The 22,376-nt window shown below is 40.7% G+C and overlaps 1 protein-coding gene across 3 annotated transcripts in view; it reads right to left on the bottom strand.

Annotated features, from left to right (window-relative positions):
* Positions 1-22,376, bottom strand: part of GLRA2 (glycine receptor alpha 2) — a 190,496-nt gene that overhangs the window by 33,320 nt on the left and 134,800 nt on the right. For all 3 annotated transcript variants that reach the window (XM_059910774.1, XM_059910775.1, XM_059910776.1), the window contains exon 8: positions 1,813-1,962. In XM_059910774.1, coding sequence (XP_059766757.1) covers positions 1,813-1,962 — 150 coding nt within the window. The remainder of the gene's footprint in view (positions 1-1,812; positions 1,963-22,376) is intronic.

Below are 22,376 nucleotides of genomic sequence, written 5' to 3'. Positions count from 1 at the left end.
CATGTAAGGCCAACCCTGACCCTTGGCTCTGGATTTCACCCTTTCTCATCTTCTCAAGGTGTTTTCTTTTTTTCCTTGAAATTGTGGTGTCCTTTCACTGCAGTGTTGATTTCTCCCTTTTTGCTACAGTATTCCTGTTGTCAAACATGTTCTTTTATTTTCCATTTTGAAAAAAGTTTCCTCCCGTGATCCCACATTACCTTCCACGCTATCTTCTAGGCTCCCAGCGGGTTTAATTTATCATTTTTTAGGGGGAACAGATTTTGAAAAGTCTCTCTCATCTCTTGTATGTAAAATTTTAACTTCAGTTCGCTAGTGATATTGTTACAGGCACTGGAGTTCTCCGTATCCAACAGCATATTTCTCTCCCAGAATCTGAAACTGAAAGCAAGTGCAAGGCTTCTGGAGTCCTATATGAAATTAAATTATAAACCAGGGCACTGCTTCCCAAATGTGTCTGCACACTGGCATTGCCTGGGGACCTTCAGAAGATACACCTGTGCCCCATTCCAAGACTGGGATTAATGGGTATGGGGTATGGCCAAGGTTTGGGATTTTTGAAAGATCTCCAGGCTATTCTAATGTGCAGGCAAATTTGGGAACCACTGAACTGGAGATTTCGAGCCATGTATTTCCAACCTCGAACTTCTAGATAATGTAAGTTTTGGGTTTCTGCATTAAAATTAAAGTTGAGACAATGAGATCAGTCTAATTGGATTTATCAGGTTGAAATCAACATGAGTAGGGACCTTATTTACATAAAGCCGAGCAATTCATAAAAAAGTCAATCAAAGCAGTTTTGTGAGCAAAGACACGCACACAAATTATCAATGTTCAAAGCAACAGGATGTTAAAGTAATTTTGTCAAATGGAATATATATCTCCAACTACAGTTGCTAGATAAAACACAGGGCTCCCAGTTACATTTGAATTTCAGATAAACAACAAATAATTTATTAATATAAGTCTGTTCCATGCAACATCTCGGATGTACTTATACTAAATATTATTTATCTGAAATTCAGGCTTAACTGTGTGCCCTATATATTTTTTAAATTGAAGTCTAGTAAATTTACAATGTTGTGTTAGTTTCAGGTGTATAGCCAAGCGATTCAGTTATATATATGTATATGTGTGTGTGTGTGTGTATTCTTTTTCGCATTCTTTTCCCTTATAGGTTATTACAAGATATTGAGTATAGTTCCCTGTGCTATACAGTAGGTCCTTGTTGGTTATCTATTTTATATATAGTAGTGTGTATGTGTTAATCCCAAACTCCTGACTTATCCCTCTTCCCCCTTTCCCCTTTGGTAACCATAAGTTTGTTTTCTATGTGTGTGAGTCTACTTCTGTTTTGTAAATAAGTTCATTTGAATCATTTTTTTTAGATTCCACATATAAGTGATATCATATGATATTGGTCTTTCTCTGTCTGACTTATTTCACTTAGTATGATAATCTCTAGGTCCATCCATGTTGTTCCAAATGGCATTATTCCATTCTTTTTTATGGCTGAGTAATATTCCATTGTGTGTGTGTGTGTGTGTGTGTGTGTGTGTGTGTGTGTGTGTGTGTACACCACATCTGTTTTAGCCATTCATCTCTCGATGAATTTTATTTGCTAAATGTGACAATTCTGTCCCAATTTTAAAGGACTAACCTGAGCAGTAATTCAGTATAGTAGGATGAATCAGGACAAAAATTAACTTCAGCTTCTTGCTCACTATGTATTGTTCTATTTTCTAAATTACATTGCCTGGATAACCACCTCAAGCTCTACCTGACTTTGTCTGCACTCAGGGTCAACTGTACCTTATTCTGCCTCTTCTGCCTTCTCCGGAGCCGCAGAAACTCCTTGTGCTGCCTGGAGACAAAGTTCACTGCTGCATATTCCAGTAAGGCTGCAAACACAAACAGAAGGCACACTGCCATCCAGATGTCAATCGCTTTTACGTAGGAGACCTGAGAGAGAGGGAGAGACAGAGACACCGTGAAAACTTGTGGGGAAACCAGGTTACTTATGGTGTGAGCAGTAGAGTAACCTCACTTCCCTTCATCAAGGATTATCTTCTAGGCTTTCCTTAAGAAAGTGCTTAAGCATTTTCCATCCCACTTTGCAGATTCTGGGCAGAGCAGTGAAAGTTACATGCCCCCCTGCCCCAGGCCCTTGTTCCATTTCTCTCGGTATAGCCCACCTGCTCAAGTAACCTCATCCCTGAGACCAGCTCCAAAGGTGACTACAAGAATTGCCTTCGTGAAAAAAAAGAAAGAAAAAACTTTGAGGTAAAACAGTGGGCGCTGCTCTTGAAACTGCTCATTTCCTTCTATTTTTTCTTACCATTTAAAAACTCATTAAGATAATTCCAAAACTTGGATGAGAAATAAACTATATATGGCTTTGGGTACTTCAAAAACCAATTTGTAACTTCCATTCAGCTTTTGATCCTAACTGATGCAGAAACAAGTTTCTTCTTTTTTTTTTATTGAAGTATACAATATTATACAAGTTACAGGTGTATAATATAGTGATTCACAATTTTTAAAGGTTGTACTCCATTTGTAGTTATTTCAAAATGTTGGCTGTGTTCCCTGAGTTGTACAATATATCCTTGTAGCTTATTTTATACATAGTAGTTTTTACCTCTTAATCCCCTACCCCTAAATTGCCCCTCCCTTCTTCCCTTGCCCCACTGGTAACCACTAGTTTGTTCTCTATATCTGTGAGTCTTCTTTTTTGTTATAGTCACTAGTTTGTTGTATTCTTTAGATTGCACACATAAGTGATACCGTACAGTATTTGTCTTTCTCTGTCCGACTTAGTTGCAAATGGCAAAATTTCATTCTTTTTTATGCTGAGTAGCATTCCATTGTGTGTGTGTGTGTGTGTGTGTGTGTGTGTGTACACACCACATCTTCTTTATCCATACATCTATTAATGGACACTTAGGTTGCTTCCATATCTTAGCAATTCTAAATAACGCTGCTATGAACACTGGGGTGCATGTATCTTTTCGAATTAGTGTTTTTGTTTTTTTCAGATATATACCCAGGAGTGGAATTGCTGGGTCATATGGTAGTTCTATTTTTAGTTTTTTCAGAAACCTCCATACTGTTTTCCCTAGTGGCTGCACCCCTTTTCTCCACATCCTCGCCAACATTTGTTATTTGTGTTCTTTTTGATGGTAGCCATACTGACAGGTGTGAGCTGATATCTTACTGTAGTTTTGATTTGCATTTCCCTGATGATTAGCGATGTTGAACATCTTTTCATGTGCCTGTTGGCCATCTGCATATCCTCTTTGGAGAAATGTCTATTCGGGTCTTCTGCCCACTTTTTTAATCGAGTTGTTTGTTTTTTTTGATGTTGAGTTGTATAAGCTGTTTATATATTTTAGATATTAACCCCTTATCGATCATATCATTTGCAAATATTTTCTTCCATTCCATAGGTTGTCTTTTCATTTTGTTCATGATTTCCTTTGCTGTGCAAAAACTTTTAAGTTTGATTAGGTCCTACTTTTTTATTTTTGCTTTTATTTCCTTTGCTTTAGGAGACAGATCCAAAAAAAATATTGATGTGATTTATGTCAAACAGTGTTCTGCCTGTGTTTTCCTCTAGGATTTTTATGGTTTCTGATCTTATATTTAGGTCTTTAATCCATTTTGAGTTTATTTTTGTATATGGTGTAAGAGAATGTTCTAATTTCATTCTTTTACATATAACTGTCCAGTTTTCCCAGCACCACTTATCGAAGAGACTGTCTTTTCTCCACTGTATATTCTTGCCTCCTTTCTTAAAGATTAATGGACCATAAATGTGTGGGTTTATTTCTGGGCTGTCTATCCTGTTCCATTGATCTGTGTGTCTGTTTTTGTGCAAGTACCATACTGTTTTGTTTACTATAGCTTTGTAGTATAGTCTGAAGTCAGGGAGAATGATTCCTTCAGCTCTGTTCTTCTTTCTCCAGATTGTTTTGGCTATTCGGGGTCTTTTGTATTTCCATACAAATTTTACAATTATTCTCGTTCTTTGAAAAATGCCATTGGTATTTTGATAGGGATTTCATTGAATCTGTAGATTGCCTTGGATAGTATCATCATTTTAACAATATTAATTCTTCCAATCCAAGAACGTGATATATCTGTCCATCTGTTTGTGTCATCTTCAATTTCTTTTATCAGTGTTTTATAGTTTTTGGAGTACGGGTCTTTTACCTCCTTAGGTAGGTTTATTCCTAGGTATTTCATTCTTTTTGATGTGATGATAAATGGGATTGTTTCCTTAATTACTCTTTCTGATATTTTGTTGTTAGTGTATAGAAATGCAACAGATTTCTGTATATTAATTTTTTTATGCAGCTATTTTACCAGATTCATTGATGAGCTCTAGTAGTATCAGGTGGCGTCTTCAGGATTTTCTATGTATAGTATCATGTCGTTTGCAAACAGTGACAGTTTTACTTCTTCTTTTCCAATTTGGATTCTTTTTATTTCTTATTTTCTGATTGCAGTGGCTAGGACTTCCAATACCATGTTGAATAAAAGTGGCAAGAGTGGGCATCCTTGTCTTGTTCCTGATCTTAGAGGAAATGCTTTCAGCTTTTCACTGTTGAGTATGATGTTAGATGTGGGTTTGTGATATATGGCTTTTATTATGTTGAGGTTAAATAGTTTTAAACTATCACAATTCAAGATATTCAACCAAAGTAAAATATCAGGGCTGTAGCCTTGGGAAGGTATCTGGTTAAAAAGGAAACTTTTATGACCCTTCAGTGATTGGTTGAGTGCTTTGTACATCTTATTTGATAAAGCAGATTCTGAAAGCAAATACTTTTTACTTGCAATGAAAAGTTCCCTTCATCTCGCTCAACTTCCAATTATTTTTTAAAATATGAGGGGGAAAATAATTAGATGAAGTTGTAACATGTTGGACCACAGACTACAAATGATTCTTATTCAACTGCCTATGTGAATGTGTACTATCTAGTTCTAATTTTTAAATAGGGTTTCCTACTTTTTGATAGCTGTCACTGAGTGTTTGCCATCCAGAATTTATGCATTTTACATATATTAATTTTCTAACCATTATGACAACTGTATTACCCCCATTTTCTGGTGAGGAAACTGGGGTACAGAGAGGTTAAATTATTACCCAAGGTGAGAAAGCTAAAAGGTGGCAGAGCTAAGATTGGAATTGGAACCCAGTCTGACTAGTGAATCTCCTTTCTGGACACACACAAAACATACTACTAGGATTATACCTTTTGTATCTTGCATTTCCCTTTGACCTTTATAGTGAGCATTTCCCATGTAATTTAACTTTCTTCTAAATCATAATTTCCAGTGCTTGTATAATTGTCTATACCATCATTAATCATTCTGTATGATAGAATATTTAGGGTGATTTTTAGTTTCATTTTATGCTACTATAAATTTGGGAGCTATGAATATTCTCCCCCCCCCCCAAATATTTAACTGTATCTCTGATTATTTGTTAGGTCAATTTTTAGACTGGGATTATGGGAGTAAATGCTAAGAAAATATGCTCCTGACTTAGAAAGTTAGTAGGAGCATAGAGGATGTAAAAGCAGAGACTCTAGAATGAGATGCCTGAAGTAAGAAACACTGCTCTGTTCTTGACTCTAACTTTGCCAAATTGTTTAACCTGTCTCTGCTTCCCCTCCTCATCTGTATAAAGGAAAATAATAGTAGCTATTTCATAGAGTTATGTGGATAAAATCACTTAATGTATGCAAAGTGCTTAGAATAGTGTTTGGCACAGAGTAAGTGCTATATAAATGTTTGCAATTATTTGACTACATAAGGGTGTGATTTTGTTAATAGAAAAATCTTGGAAGAGACAGAAAAATCAACAAGGAAAATAAAAATCACCCACAGTCCTAATATATTCCAATTATTATTTTTAAGGTTACCACCTGCCTTACACTGTTTGTCCCCATCAATCTGAACTACTTGTCAGTCCCACATATGTTGTGACAAAGTGGTATAGCACCTGGGATGCTTATTCTCAGTCTTTCTGATTAACAGATGACTCAGAATCCTTCATGACTTGGCTTGGATACCAGCTCCTCTGGGAAGCATCCCTAACCTTCCTACTTTTGTCTCATCTGGGTTGGGGGCCACTTTTCTTTGCTCCCTTATAACTCTCTATTGAGCCTGTCTGTTCTTTTTCAGTCCAGCAGCTTCCCTGACCCCACCACTAGACTCACTAGACTGTAAACTTTTTTTTTTTTTTTTTAGAAAGGTCCTGTGTAGTATTACTCTTTGTATCACTAGCCCAGGGCCTGGCAAATAGTGAGTAAACATTAGATATGTGGGATGGATGGATAAATGGATGATTGAATGACAGAAGGAAGGAATGAAGGAAATACCTGGCTATCTTTCCATTTTTGTACTTTAACTTCAACAATTCTTTACTATATAACATTACCCACAATTGTATATATTTGATATTTCTGAGAGTGGACTATTAGTGCATTTAAATTCTCTCAGCTCACCAAGCATTCCTGGAATGTTTCTTTCCTTAATAAGCAATAATTTTCTTATATTTGCTGTTCTGGAGCAGTCCTATTCTCCTGTAATAATAGAACATTACCAATCACAGCATTCCGGTTATATATTATTCAGATGGCCTTTGAATGTTTTAAGACCTAATAATGAGAAGAATTTGTCAATGCCTGATAGATGTCCATACCAAAAGCTAAGTCCAGTAGAACTCACCATCGTTCCTCCCCTTGCTAGTGTTTACAGCACTCAGTCATTTGTAAACCTTTCCCCACCTCTCCTTCTAGCCATCAGCAGGCCAGGCACGTATTTGGCTTCTTTTATAGCTGCTCATAAACGAATCCTTTCAGTCTCTTAATCATTTTGGTCTCCGAGTTTCCTCCAAATCATGATCATCTTTCCAGCATTGAAGTGCTGGTATTAACTGCATTATTCACACGGATTTAGGTGGTGGTGTGAGACATCTATTACATATGATAGGATGTTCCTTCAGTGCTGGTCTCTCAGGATTGAAATGCCTTTTTGTTACTTCTATCCAGCTCTGATGTCAGATTCTCTCCCTTTGGCTGCTAATCCTTAGATGTTTTTACCTCACATTTTTTCCTGTCACATTATTTTTATGATTCCTGGGCTTACATGACCCCTTCCTGAACTACTTTACTACAGTCTTGCAAAATAGTTTTCAAATTAATGAAGCTCTCAAAATGCTAGTATGATTCATTTAGTGTTATCTTTCCAGGTATATTTAATTCAGAAACATAAACACTGAGGGCCTACTATGTGAAAGGCACTGTAGTAGATGCGGGTGGGAGGTGGGGCAGAAGATACAAGAATAACTAAGATGCACATTGATTCTTCCCAGGACTCCCCAGATGATACTCCAGGGGAACCTGTTCATACTGTGCTCCAGAAAGCATCATTCACATAGGTCAGGGAGCAGCAAATTAGGACCTATGAATTGAATCTGCCCCACCACGTTTTATAAATAGTTTTATTGCAACACAGCCATACTCATTCATTTATATATTGTCCACGGCAGCTTTTACAGTAAAATGGCACAGTTGAGTAGTTGTGACAGAGACCATACGGTCTGGAAACCCTAAAATACTATGTGGCCCTTTACAGAAAATGTTTGCCAGCCCCTGACATAGACTGCAGTGTTGTCTCGTTTGTCCTGGGAATGTAAATCTTGGTGGCCCTGCTTGGTGCTTGAGAAAACCACGGTCTAGTGAGGGAGACAGTCAAGTGAACATAAAACTGATACAAAGCAGATGGTCTCATGTGCCAAAGTAGAGGAAAAACCAAAAGGTGGCTGGAAGATGGGGAGTTCAATGTTGACAGGGAAAATCAGAAAAGGCTTCGTTCCTGGATGGCATGGCATTTGACTTAGGGCTTGAGGAAAGCCAGGACTCTGACGGGTGGAAGAAGCTGTGAAAGCAAAACCATGAAGATGGGAGAGAATAGGTGGGCTTGAGGATGGTGAAGCATCCAGCGACTGGGATGTGCTGGGTACCGGGGAGGTGCGTGGTGAGGTACGGACAGGTAGGCTGGGCCAGCACAGCGGCCCGGCAGAGGCATCTGGGTTTCACACTGCTGGTAAAGATAAGCTAATTATGGTTTTGAGGTGGGGTATAGATACGTAAGTCCTTTTCTAATTAGCTTGAATTTCTTTGTCTCGAAAGCAAGAGTCTTAGCAAAAGTAGACATTCTCCCTCCATATAGAAATTTACCTTCTCTCCTGACACTCTAAACTCTACACAGGGTCAGTTCTCTTCCAAGCTTTCTAACAACATCTCTGAATCCTTTGCTGAATCTTCTTCGATTTCTTATCTGTGGTCCTTGAACTCTTTCCTCTTCAATTTTCCCTGTATCTTCAGGTCCTCAATAAATTCATCCACTCCTATATTTTCTCTCTCTGTGTGTGTGTGTGTGTGTGTGTGTGTGTGTGTGTCTCCCATAGCAGAGATTGGCCAAGTTCTTGTGAATCCCATTTCCTCTTCCTGGGACACCAGTAAACTAGATTTTCCAGTTCAGCTGGATCCCCAGTGGAATGTAGGCAGAAGTAATATACAATGCTTCAGGGCCTCTAAAATCTCCCAGGAGGTCATTAGGACTTAACCTTTCTGCAGCCACCTTGGGTGTCACTCATCTAAGATGGCAGTGCCATAAGATGGAAGAAGCCTGGATCCCTAAAAAGACGCAGGGCCACCCACTTCACAGTGGAATGTGAGTGAGAAATAAAGTTTTATTGTTTTAAGCCATGGAGATTTCAGGGTTTTGTGTTTCCAATACTCCCAAACCCATCACTCAGCCCTGACCTCCTGACCTCTCACAGCATTCTTGTGCTAATTATAAAAGCCCCAGTGTGTGTGGGGGTACTTCCCTGGTGGTCAAGTGGTAAAGAATCCACCTTACAATGCAGGGGATGTGGGTGGTTCCATCCCTGGTCAGGGAGCTAAGATCCCATGTGCCGCGGGGCAACTAAGCCCATGTGCCACAACTACTGAGCCCGTGCGCCTCAACTAGAGCCCATGTGCTGCAAACTACAGAGCCCACGCGCTCTGGAGCCTGCATGCCACAACTAGAGAAGAGAAAACCCACATGCCACAACGAAAGATCCCGTGCCACAACGAAGATCCCACATGCCGCAACTAAGATCCGACACAGCCAAAAATAAATAAATAAAATAAATTTTAAAAAATAAATTAAAAAAATAAAAGGCCTGGGAAATTCCCTCGTGGTCCAGTGGTTAGGGACCCGCGCTTCCACTGCAGGGGGCATGGGTCTGATCCCTGGTCCGGAAACTAAGATCCCACAATGCCGTGCAGCAGGGCCAAAAAATATATAAAAAGGCCCGCAGTTAGGATTTGCAAAAGCAAAATCATTAAATGTCCCTCCTTCCCATTCACTTCATTTGAATCTTGCTTCCCACTGGCAACACTAGTTTCACCATTAGTTCTTTCTTTGCCTTCACCTCTATTATTCAGTCTGTTGCAAAAGCTCAACATTGACTTCTGCAAAGCACCCTTAGGTTTACCCTTTTCTCTCCATTCCAAAGATGTCACTGCAACTCTGGCCACCAACACTTACACCTGGTTATTATAACAACTTCCTAACTGATCACCCTGTACCCAGTTCCTCCTCGTGGCACTTTATCCTTTTGCTTCTGCCAGGTTAAATTTAAACACCAATTCATTTTGCAACACATCTGCTTAAGAACTACTGTGGCTGCCTAGTATAGGCTCTAGTATCCAAGATCTCACACAGCATGTGTCCACCCTAGTTACTCAGTCTTATTCCACCCTTTCCTAACATGAACCTTGTGCTTTGTTTAAGCAGTTCTACTTACCCTGAGGAAGCCAAGTCCATTCCTACTGAGAATCCCACTCATTCTCAGATGGGTGTGATTTTGCACCACAGGAGACGTTTGGCAATGTCTGGAGATATTTTTGGTTGTCACAACCAGGGGGAGGTGCTACTGGTGTCTAGTTGGTTGAGGTCAGGGATGCTGCTAAATGTCCTATAAAGCACAGGACAGTCCCCACAGTGGATAGTTATCCAGCCCAAAATGGCAATAATTCTGAGACTGATAAGCTCTGAGATAGACAAAGCACCCGCCCCCAACCCAGGTATCCGTGCCTGGTTCAGTGGTCCTCAGCTGGGGCTGATGTTGCCGTGAGAGGACACTTGGCAATGTCTGAAGGTGGTTTTGGTTGTCCCACCTGGGGAGTGAGGTTTTGCCACAGGCTTCTAGTGAGTAGAAGCCAGGGATACTGCTAAAAGCCCAACAATGCATAGGACAGCCCCCATGACAAAGAATTATCCAGCCCCAAATGTTAATAGTATTAAGGCTGAGAAATCTTGGTTTACACTCTTCTCCCAGCATAGAAATTCTTCCTCCCTTTTCCTGCTTTCTCTACCTATGTATTTCCAGGTAATTCCTCAAGGAGTAGCTCAAGCTCCATCTCCAGGGTGATGCTTTCTCTGCCTATTCTAGCCCACAATGGTCTTACCCATCTTTAGGATTTGTAATGCACTGATAGTTAGGATCAGACAGTTGAGTGTTTGCTTCATGTTTGCATGTTTTATCTGCCCAATTAAAGTATAGGATGCTTGGAGGATAAAGACCCAGGGATGTCTTTTGTATCTATACCCCCAAGAACAAGTCTTTGTGCATTGAGTAAATGCCCCATAGTTTCTGTTGACTGACAGGTTATTCAAGCTGCATATAAATTCAAATTCCTTTCACAATCACTAAAGGGAAGAAATTTAGCTCACGTCTTTTAAAGCAATAGCTGATGATATTAACATTACTCTAGATTTATTTTCACTAAGGGAAGGAAGAATAGTTATTCTGTTGAATTTACAATTCCTGTAGTTTACAAACATATCTGGTGAAACAGTAGAGCCAGTCAAGTTGTTTAGGTTTTTGTGGCACTAAATAAACATTTATCTCATATTTGAACAGATCAGTTAGTTGGTGGAGTTTAGCTTATTACTCAATTACTTTGGCATCATGTTGACATTTCTTAGAGATATTTTTCATTTGTGTTTTTTTTTCTTTTTCAACACTATCTAGGTATTTTTGAAAACCTTGGCAGTTTTTCTTGAGGAAATTTTTTCATTAATTATATACTGAGATCAGTTTCAAAATGGAAAATCAAACCATGAATTTATTTACTTTAGTCCCATAATTTGTTTTGTCTACATTCAAAGACTACACCATTTCCTGCATCATGAAGCCAGTCATTCATGGGTTCAGCCATTTTCTACCCAGTGTTTATCCCCATCATAGAAGAGTGGCTCGTCATTGTATAAGGATTGCCTGAATGTCCTTACAGCTTGGGTGCCCTCTCCATCCCTCATGGGCAAGGCACTCCCATTTGACAAAGTGCCAACTAAAATATATCCACATTCCCAGCCCCTAGGCTGACCCCAGAGAGCTGAGACATTCCTCTAGCAGCCAGTCAAGGAGGATGGCTTGTGAACACGTATGAAGAGAAGTTCTCTACAGTAGAGAAAAATCACAAGTAACTGTGATAAACCAAGTATTTTTTTTAATAGAAAAGAGACAAAATGGAATTTATAGGACAATCTCCAAATACTAAGATATTTTTCTTGTTTTAAGTGGAATGATGTCTCACACCCACCTGCTTGAGTCAGTGTTTAATTATTCTCAGAGTATGCATACAAACCACTGCTAAACCAGAATAGAAGCTTTTCTGCTCTGTACAGTACAGTTTCTTTTTATCCAATTTAGAAGGAAAAATTTTAATTAACCCTGATTAATGCAGCTGTTGAAATGGATACCCGTTGGTCACAGTAGCCTGACTTGTGCTTCCATTACATGGGCCAGAAGCCTTTGGTAGCTCCAATCAATTCGTCTTTTATTGAGTGCTATGAAGTACACCACCACCCTCTCCATCCTCATTTTATGGGGGAGAAAAATAAGTTTATTAAATGCATGTCTAAATCTTATACAGGTAGTAATCAACAAAGATGGAAGTGAGAATTCTGGCTTTGACTTTCTGTTTTGTCTCTTACCTACATTCAGTCATGGTAAAAATATCATCAGAAAAAATATAAGCAGTCAAATTAATCCTAATGCCAAAGATTCATGGTGTTGGACAATTTTATCTTTACAATTTCACTGCCAAGTTGCCATTTTTATTGCCTAATTAAAGAGCTCACATCTGCTGTTTAACTCCAGGAAAGTCAGATTTCCTTGGAAGAGAAGGATTGTGGCAGCACTGACTACCTGGCCTGTCCCAGTGTAACCACCGCACCCCATTTTCTCTCCATGTCTTACACTCTTGCTGGGTTCTGGGTAGAGTACTGAATAAACACAACTCTTGTGAGGGTGCTGTTTGTAAAAAGAGCCATTGGGTGGCAGTGCCTCCAAGCCCGGTACCTGCAGGAACCAACTAGTTACCAACGGCATTCCTTAGATCACAAAGCTTTCATCAGGACAGGACCTGAACAACCTCAGGGACCAAATAATTTGGGTGTTGGGTGGCACACAGGTCTAGTTAGCTGATATTATTTCTTAAGATGAATAAATTTCTCTCCATTATGGTGGTCAGAAAACTGTTCAAAGTTGCTTGCCAGAGCACACTCTCCGTGTGAGTTTTGTGAGTGGAGAGGTAAGAGAAGGGTAGAACTGCCAGCCCCAGAATGCACGAATAATCCTAGGTGACAGCCACTGTTAGAGGCATCATAGGGACACCCTAGAGAAAGGCACCCCCAAGGCTCAGCCTTCTGCAAATGTAGGTGTCTGGGAGAGGGAGCCAAGGTGAGGAAGGAGTGGCATCTGGAGGAAGGGGAGGGAGCAGCACTGGTGGGGCTTCTTCCCCGTGCTGCATCTGCCACATGTCTCACCATATTCTCAGCTGATGGACAGGAATACTGATTCCTTCCATAGTCTGCTTCCGGTGGCTGCACCTTCAACGACAAAAGAAGTGCAGTATATTGCTTCTTAGGCAAGGGCAGGAATGAGGAGGGAGTTGGGAGTCAGGAGCAAATTGCCCAACAGTGTAACAACAACCACGATGAAGAAAAGAGCCAATTGGATGATATCAGTTTTGGAAAGGCAACCAAAGGCTTTTGGTGGATAATGAGATGATGCTCCACTTAATAGATATCTGTGTAGTCATTGTGTGTGTGTGTGTGTGTGTGTGTGTGTGTGTGTGAGACAGAGAGAGAGAGAGTGAGAGAAAGAGAGAGAATCAGGGAGAATATGAAGATGGGAAAAGGAAGGAAATGATCCAAGGATTCCAGTGTCATGGGGTCATTGAAGGATTGCATAAGACACTTCCGGTAAATCTTAACACTCATTTGGCAGATTGTGGACCCTCAGTCACATTGGTTTGCCAGGAATGAGCTCTTGAAGATATTACATAATTCAAAGCTTGCATAATTCAAGGCAATTTCCCCTAGAGGAATATATAAAAAGTAGAATTTGTTGTATTTCATGTTCTGTGCATGCATTAAGACTTTGTTAGTATTTTTATCTTGCCCTATTTCAAACTCACACAAGCTAAGTTCACATAAAATGGCAGCTCGTTGTAGCGAGCACTCCTATATGTCAGGGAGGCTGTGATGTGCTGTTACGAAAACAAAACAACCAACTCCCACCACCATCATCAGTGAAAAGCTTTCAACCACAGAACTCTAGGAGTTATCTCTGTGATATAGATAAGAGAACTGAGTTTACTCTTTAACTTTACCAAGATCACATGGCAGAAGAGTGGGTGAGCTGCTATTCACATCTACTCTGGCTTGACTCCACCCTCCGTGCTTTTCTGGCTCCCTGACCCCTGAGGGAGAACGTCTCCAGGGAGAGAGTCGGCAGAATTACTCACAGACTGTGGTTTCACCAGATGACAACATCTAATGTGAAAGAGGTGAGAGAGTGCAGGCAGCGGGCTGGGCGAGCTCGAGACAGCACAGTCACACCTGCAGCCGTGGAGCTACTATGAAACGAAATGTTGAAACATGAGAGCGAGCCACACTGTCCTTCATCTGCTTTCTCAGCCGTGGGTGCTGTTTCCACTTCTTTATTTACTCCCCCGCCCACCTCATCGCAGGTTCAAATTTCATTCTTATGAACAAGGAAGGAGAGGAGGGAAGTTTAGTAAAAACTGTCCAGTCTCGTTCTCTGACTCAGGCTGACGGAAAGGCCTTGGGGTGGCGGCTAGGTTTGTAGCGATGACAGTGGTTTTCTCCTGCCCTCCATCTGTTGCTCTCCAGAGAGGGGGCTGGATGGGAGGGGAAATCTGGAGAAGCTGAGCGGTCTCCACCTCCTAGACTGGGCTCGTTGCCTTATGATTTCCAAGTTGGCTGTGCTCCCTGGAGTAGCATGAGGAGGCCAGATCAGGAAGGCAGCACGGGCCAAATCTCTCACCCCCGACCATTTGTGAAACCCTGAGCCTTAGCAGAGTGAGCGGGCGGGCCATTGCTGGGTATGTGCTGGCTCTTCGTCATCCCAGAGCAACCACGACGGCAGACTTCTGATGCAAGCGGACTTCTGAGATGCTCGTTGGGGTGGGTGAGATAGGTGAGCAATGGACGATTCTGGACTACAGAACGGTGGCAGGCTTAGAAGCCCATTCCGACCTGTAGTGATAGAGAAGCGATTTCCTCAAGAGCACCTGGGATCCTGTGTGACTCGGGGGCACAAAGAGGCTTCTCCAGGTGCTGAGCTTCCCTGCAATGCACCTGAATCCTCTGAGCACTGGGATGCCACAGCCTGGGGATGAGGACGGATGTTCCTTTGGTGGAGGGCAAGAGTGTTTCACAACTGAGATATTAATATCTATTGAATGGCAGTCAGTGGTAGCCAAGAAGCTTTACCACCCACCCCCTGGCCTGTAGCCTGGTTTAGCTTCAGCTCTGCACTTTAATGTGAGCTCATGGTGCAGGCAGCAGGTCAGTGAGGAGGGCTCTGCGGGAGCCACCTTGATAGAAACCTTCCCTTCTTGACCTGAGACCCTGGGCACTCATGCCTGGGGCATGGCAACCTCAAGCTCCTGAAGTGAATCAGCTACCTACTGTCTCTCATAGCATCCCGAGTGAACCTGAAATGGAAAAATTCCAGGCCCCCATCATGTTCAAGGTTACATGTGGGGAGAAGAAAACAAGAAAAAGAGCTCCAGGTCAATCAGAGACCTGGAATTAACATGGTACAAGAGCCTCTGGCTGGGCTGGTGATCTCACTTTTTGTTACTGTAAATTACCCAAGAGCTGGCCTCCACTGTGTCCATTTCCTGTAGCTGAGTAGCATTTTGATGCAAGTCAGTTCCATGCTTTTCTCCTCACCACAAAAACCAGAAGCACAAACCACCCACTAATAATTAGCTACTTATTTGCACTAGATATGAGCCTGCAGGAATCTGTTCGTGCTTGAAAAGAAATCCTACAGCCTCTTGAATAAAATGACACAAATAGATAAACAAGCTCTTTGAAGAAATTAAAAAGGCCGTGCTATCAGGAGACATTTCTATATTTCAATATGGAAGTGTACAGACTGCTAAGAAAAGAACAAAAGATAAATTGTGAATGTGGAAAGATTTGGGTTGGGCTTACTGAGCACATCAATTTCTAATGCATCAGTTGCATATATCTGCTTCAGAGAGTTTAGATGAATCCCAGTCCCTTGATGGAAATCAATCCTGTAGCATTACAGAAGCTAAGAAAAGGAGGCAGGGCTGTGATAGAGAGAGCAGTGAGAAGATGCCAGGGATGTGGGTCTTGGCTTTGCCACTGGCTGACTTTGCAAAGGTGGCCACGTCATTTCACCCTTCTGGGCCTCAGGTTCCTTCTTGGAAGTATAAAAGGGTTGGATGATCATCTCTAAGGTTTCTGAAAATCTATAACTCAAGGGAAAGAGAAAGTGATGAGGGAGGGAACTAAGTCAGTAGCAGGATGGGGTCCCAACCTCAAGGTGATCAGGGCCGTGAGTACAAGAAGCGGCCTTCTGGCTCTCTGCTGTGCCTTCTTAACAACCTTCAGTGTCATCCAGTAATGCGTATTCATTGAGCACCTCTGTGTGCCAGGCAGCACCTGCCTAAAGTGGTGAATTCCTTGCTTAGAAACAAATTGTATTGATGAAAACATTTATCTGCATAAGACTATGTGTAGCAGATGTACTGCAAATTCACCAGCAAATTTAGTGAGAAAGTCTCCTGTAAATCATCAGCAACTCACCTCAAGCTCCTGAACCTTGCTGCTTTTCTGCCTGAGAGTTGGTTTTTGTTTTGTTTTGTTTTGTTTTTGGCACTTTAATAACTTTCTCAACTTGCATACAAGCAAGCTTAGAACACTCCAGGGGGACGCCTCTCAACCATAGAGGGATGGGAGTTAGTGGATAAAGACGCCGGATTTCCGGTTACTTGGTGGGATAAATCTGATAAGAATTCTGTATGGTTTTTCAGAGGATCCCCAGCAGGATTGAACCATACTTGCCGTCCATGGTAACTGGCTCAGTAATAGACTTTATTGGCTTTTCTCCTTTTCTTGTTTACACTCCATACTCTCTCACTTGTCCTTCCTGAGGACCCCTCCCAAATGAGCTATCTGCATCCAAATACTTGTCATGGGGTCTGTAGTTTACTGAAGCAAATGGCCCAAACCTAAAATTAGATCAGGGAAGGCTGACACAAACGTGATGCCTGTCACATCATGCACCGTTTAGAACCAGGATAGCGACCAACCACAGGTCCTCCTGAAAATTCCTTTCCTATTGACAAAAGCACTATATCTGGCTGGTTTCCTCGTCATCAATGAGAATGGAGTGTCAACACAGTTCAAAAACCAATCTGGAGAAGTAAGCATCAAATCAATTTGGGATCTATATTACCCATGTCATTTAACACCCATTACTTCCCTTTTTGCTCTGCACATCTAATTTTAAATTGACAAAATTACAATTGTGTAACTGTAACAGAAACTAATTTCCAATCTAATACTATGCAAGAGTCATCCCGCATATACCAACCCTCCTGGGGTCAGGGAAATAACGAGAGCAGCTTATTTGTAGAAACATCATAGAAGCTGTTCCATGATAGGTATGAAGTTTGTTAGGAAGATTGAATCACAGTTATATTTTGAGCCTAAAAGGATATAGCTATTATGAAGGTACAAATTACTCCTTGTTGGAAAACGGAGGGAACGAAAAGTGCCCACCCAACTGAGAAGGCATCTTGAAACCGAAAAATGAGGGAGGCAGCTCCATATTATTAATGAATCAGTTTATTATAGGGTAACCTACTCACAGGGTGGGATCGGGATCAGGCAGACAGCGATCCGGAAGCATTTGCAGCTGCACTCCACACGGCCAAGGGGCCACTGGGACAATTTTATAGTTAACCTAGGGTATGGGGGTAGGTGTTTGGAAATAGGACGTGCATTCCTAAGTCAAAATTCATGAATGGGTAACTAGTCTAGTGGGTGCTGGGAATAAGTCAGCAAAGATTTTCATCATTATTTGGGGACTAACAGAGCATAGAGGCCACCTGGTCCTAATGATTATTAAACAATATCTATTAGCTACAAAGCCCCTGACAGAGAAGGGCTTTACTGCACAGTACAGTCCTGGGTAGGGTCAGTGAAAGGACACGAGAAACTGTAAGGGCCCAAGATGGCCTCAGTTGTGCTAACAGCCATACACTCCTGTTGACAGGACATCAATTAAAAATGTTAATAGCGGGGCGTAGTGGTGGGATGAATTGGGAGATTGGGATTGACATATATACACTAATATGTATAAATTAGATAACTAATAAGAACCTGCTGTATAAAAATTTTTTTTTAGATGTTAATAGCATTACACTCGAAGACCAATGAAGACTTTGTTTTACTAGCGTGCGGTAGGCAGCCTTCTAAAGTGGACCCCGGTGATTCTTGCCTCCCGGTATTCATATTCTTGGGTAACCCCCTCCACGTGACTGTGGGCTGGACCTAGCAACTTGCTTCTAACATACAATATGGCAAAAGTGAAGGGAGGTTACTTTCATGATGAGGTTATAAAAGATGGAGTTCTGTCTTGCTTGAGCTTTCTTTCTCGCTGGCATTCTCTCTGGCTCTCCTCACTGCTTGCCTTGGTGGAGAGGGCTGCCTGGCAAGGAACTGAGTGTGGCATTCGGTCAACAGTCAGTGAGGGGCTGAGGCCTCAGTCCAACAGCCCAGGAGGAACTGAATCTTGCCAACAACTACTTGAGTGAGCTTGAAAGTGGATCCTTTTCTAGTTGGGGCTTCATGTGAGACTGCAGTCCCAGCTGACACCTTGATTTTAGCCTCCTGAGAGACCCTGAAACAGAGGTCTCAGCTCAGTTGTGCCTGGACTCCTGACCCATAGAAACTGTGAAATTAAAATGTTGTTGTTTAAGCCACTGAATTGGGGCGGGTGGGAATTTGTTAGGCAACGGTAGATAACTCATATGTGGTGTCTTTAGGAGAGAGAAGAGAGAGATAAGTTGTTTACTTTGGGCCTCATGAATCTGGAATTTGGTAAGAATTGATGATTTATTTTTGGACTTTTTAAAGAGGAAAGTTTAGTTAAGAAAACTAGTAAGATATCTGTGAGGATAATCAGTATAAGAGAACAAGAACCATAATATATTTTTTAATCTACTCATTCAAATAAGATCCCTGCTTAAACATGTATCAAGTAGCTATTGAAAATCAATTTACCTATGCTGGAGTCCAGGGGTCGGCCAACTATTGCCCATGGGTTAAATCAGTCTTGCTACCTTCTTTTGTAAATAAAGCCATGCCCATTCTATTACATATTGTCTGTGGCTCTCTTATTCTCTACTTAAAGTGATAGAGTTGAGTAGTTACAACAGGGATCTTACAGCCCAAAAAGCCTAATATATTTACCACCTAGCCCTTTACAGAACATTTTTTTAATGAACTCCTGATCTAATCATATAATTCAAGGTAACCACTATCCAAGGCAGTCTGAATTAATAAATTTTCTCTATATTTTGGTTAACATAGAAAATAAAACTGGATAGTTCATAATCCAAAACATTCCACTGTAGGGTTTTTATTTCTGGAATTACCTACATTCTCTCTCAATTTTGTGTTTCCAATACAGATATAGGGTCCCAAAATGATTTGCATATTTTTAGTAGTCAACAAATGATTGTAAACTGTTCCCCATGTGTGAGATGCTGAGAGATACACAAAGATAATTAACATTTGGTTCCTTCCTTTCAGAAACCTGCTTTATAGAGGTAAAGAAAGACAAGAAAATAGATGATGGCCGTGTACTCTAGCAATCCTGGGTTGGCGTGGTGGTAAAATCCATTAGCACCAGTGTTCGACTTTGAGGGTCCAAATCAGGTCTTGCCTCTTCCTAGCTGTACACTTTGGGCAAGATACTTAATCTCTCTGTGCCTCAGATTTCTCAGCTGAAAAATGGGGACAATAATGAAGCCCATCTCATAGATTTGGTGTAAGGATTGAGATACACATGAAATAACAAGCGTGTAGTGCTTAGAACTGGGCCCGGTACCTTGCAAATGCTCAAACACGTCAGCTCTCATCACCATGGTGGAGTTGACCTCTTGGACTCACGTCCTGCCATTAGAGTCAATGCCTTGAGTACTGCAAATTAGTTAGATTAATTAATAGTTTCATCCAATTTAGGATCTTCATTAAAGTTAAATGTGGGAGTCAGTCTCGTGTGACTTCTTTCTGGATGGAAGCACTTAAGAGATTTCGAGCAACTGCTGTATCTTGAAATCAGTGCTATCACTGAGGGCTAATTTTCCTGCTGCTGGTCTTGTTTTAAAATTACCCTTTGGCCTGAAATGGCTCGATTTTACCTTTAAATCCCAAACTGAATTTTCTGAGAACTGGGAAAAATTATTCCTGTGGAATTTTAGATAAACAGGATGCAAGCTATATTCTCTCAAATGCTATTTAGAGAATCATTGATGTTTTTATAATTCATAATTGAATTTGATCTTTTCTATAAACTGGTTGAGCTTTATCCAATATTATGACTCACGGTGGTAATATTGAAGGCATTTCGTTTGTGAGTAACAGTATGAAAATAATAAATTTGCATAACTTTGCCCAATTTTCTCTAACATTCTGAGGCGTGTTGTCATCATGAACAATTAGTATTATGTATGTTGTGTAGGGTACATTGATCTTTCAAAAATATTTCAATATATAATTCATTCTGTCTCCGCATACTGTAGTTGTGCAGATACTGAGTTCCGAGAGCTTGAGAGATTTTCCTAATGTCAAAAAACCAGTTAAGAACAAAGCTAGATTACTCAGCCATAAAAAAAAAAGAAACAAAACTGAGTTATTTGTAGTGAGGTGGATGGACCTAGAGAATGTCATACAGAGTGAAGTAAGTCAGAAAGAGAAAAACAAATACCGTATGCTAACACATATATATGGAATCTAAAAAAAAAAAAATTGGTTCTGAAGAACCTAGGGGCAGGACAGGAATAAAGACGCAGACGTAGAGAATGGACATGAGGACACGGGGAGGGGGAAGGGTAAGCTGGGACAAAGTGAAAGAGTGGCATAGATATATATATATACTACCAAATGTAAAATAGCTAGCTAGTAGGAAGCAGCCGCATAGCACAGGGAGATCAGCTTTGTGCTTTGTGTCCACCTAGAGGGGTGCGATAGGGAGGGTGGGAGGGAGACGCAAGAGGGAGAGGATATGGGGATATATGTATACATATAGCTGATCCACTTTGTTATAAAGCAGAAACTAACACACCATTGTAAAGCAATTATACTCCAATAAAAATGTTAAAAAAAAAAAAAGAACAAAGCTAGACCTGGAACAGGATTCTTGGTCTAACCTTATTTCCACTGTAATGTCACATATTCATTCTAGTTTTAACACTTGAAATATTTTTATTGTATTGTAATTCTTTCAACATTTTATTTCCTAGTGTCTTAGATCTAACCATTAATTGGAATATTTGATTAACTAGAATGCTTCCTACAATACCTATTTCCAGGAAATTTATGCCTCTGGAAATGGTTTGAACCAGATGTTCTCTTAGACCCCTCCCAATTCTTTTATTTGTCTTTGATAATTGATAACACTGTTATCAATTCACTGTTAAGATGATTTTTGCCATGCAGCAGTGCTGTGGATGGTCAAAGACTGACTGTATGACCCCCTCCCCTAATTTGAGGATCTGTTGAGTTCAGTATTTGCCTGCTTGTCCTTGCTAATTCTCCAATGGTGACTGAATCTATTTAGAGTAGTTTGCAAAGGGTAGATGACAGAATACTAATCATAGAAATTTAGAGACAACTTTCTAGATCAACTAATCAAATTCCCTCATTTTTCAGATGAGGAAAGGCAAGGAAAAGGGGAAGATTGTATATGTCTGCCTGCTTTAAACCATGTGGATTCCATGCATTTTGCAAGCATAATTAAGCATGGTGGGCGAGGGGGTATTCAGAAGAGATAGGTAGCCACTAACTCAAGATACAGATTAGCAGGCTCCCATTTGGGGATGAACATATGTCTTGAAAAATTAAGTTGATAGAGTCAGTCACTTCTCATAGCAAATTACTTTAATAAAACCAATACTCAACTTAGACTGGCCTAATTGCCTGGAATTTCTATTGCAGAAGGGAAAAAAGGACTGAGGAAGTTTCTGAATGTTGGAACCAGAGCAGCGATATGAGATTAGTGGCTTCTTCTGGGGCAGGGTACAGAATAAGGGATGTAGAAAATGCTGGTGATAAACACTGAGCACTTTGCCATTTTTCCTGGTTCACTTGGGCTACTGACCACATCTGAGTACCAATATGGTAGACCGCCAATGTCTGGATGGGAATCATAGGACTTGTTTGGAAGACTACCTACTTGCCAGACACCTCCAGTCTATCCTTAATATTTTCTTCCCAGTGTCTCACCCCCTCTCTCCAGTCTCTTTCTCTAAGAGGAATTCTAAAGAAGGGAAGGTTATGGAGATATTCATCCATTCATTCAACAAATGATTATGAGGCCCTTCTGTGTGCCAAGAGCTGTCAGGTCCTGAGAATACAACAGTGAAAAACACATGCTCTCTGTTCTTAAGGACCTTGAATGCCCATTGACAAGTAAATAAGCAATTATAATACAGTGCAAGAATTGTTAAAATAGCAGGAAGTACAGGTGCTAGAGGAGCAGATAGGCAAAGAGCTTATCTGGGCTTAGGGTGTACCTGGTTTGAAAACATGTCTCAGAGGAAATGTCTAGTAAGTTGAGACTTGAAGTGAGCACAAATGGAAGACCTCATACTGTAATTAATGAGGAAGATCTAACTGACATTTTCTGAACTCCCTAAAGAATATGGCTTCTTTGCAAACAC

Source organism: Balaenoptera ricei, chromosome X (assembly GCF_028023285.1).
Source record: "Balaenoptera ricei isolate mBalRic1 chromosome X, mBalRic1.hap2, whole genome shotgun sequence".
NCBI lineage: Eukaryota > Metazoa > Chordata > Mammalia > Artiodactyla > Balaenopteridae > Balaenoptera > Balaenoptera ricei.
Note: the sequence above shows the minus strand (reverse complement) of the source record. Positions and strands in the feature narration are given on the sequence as shown.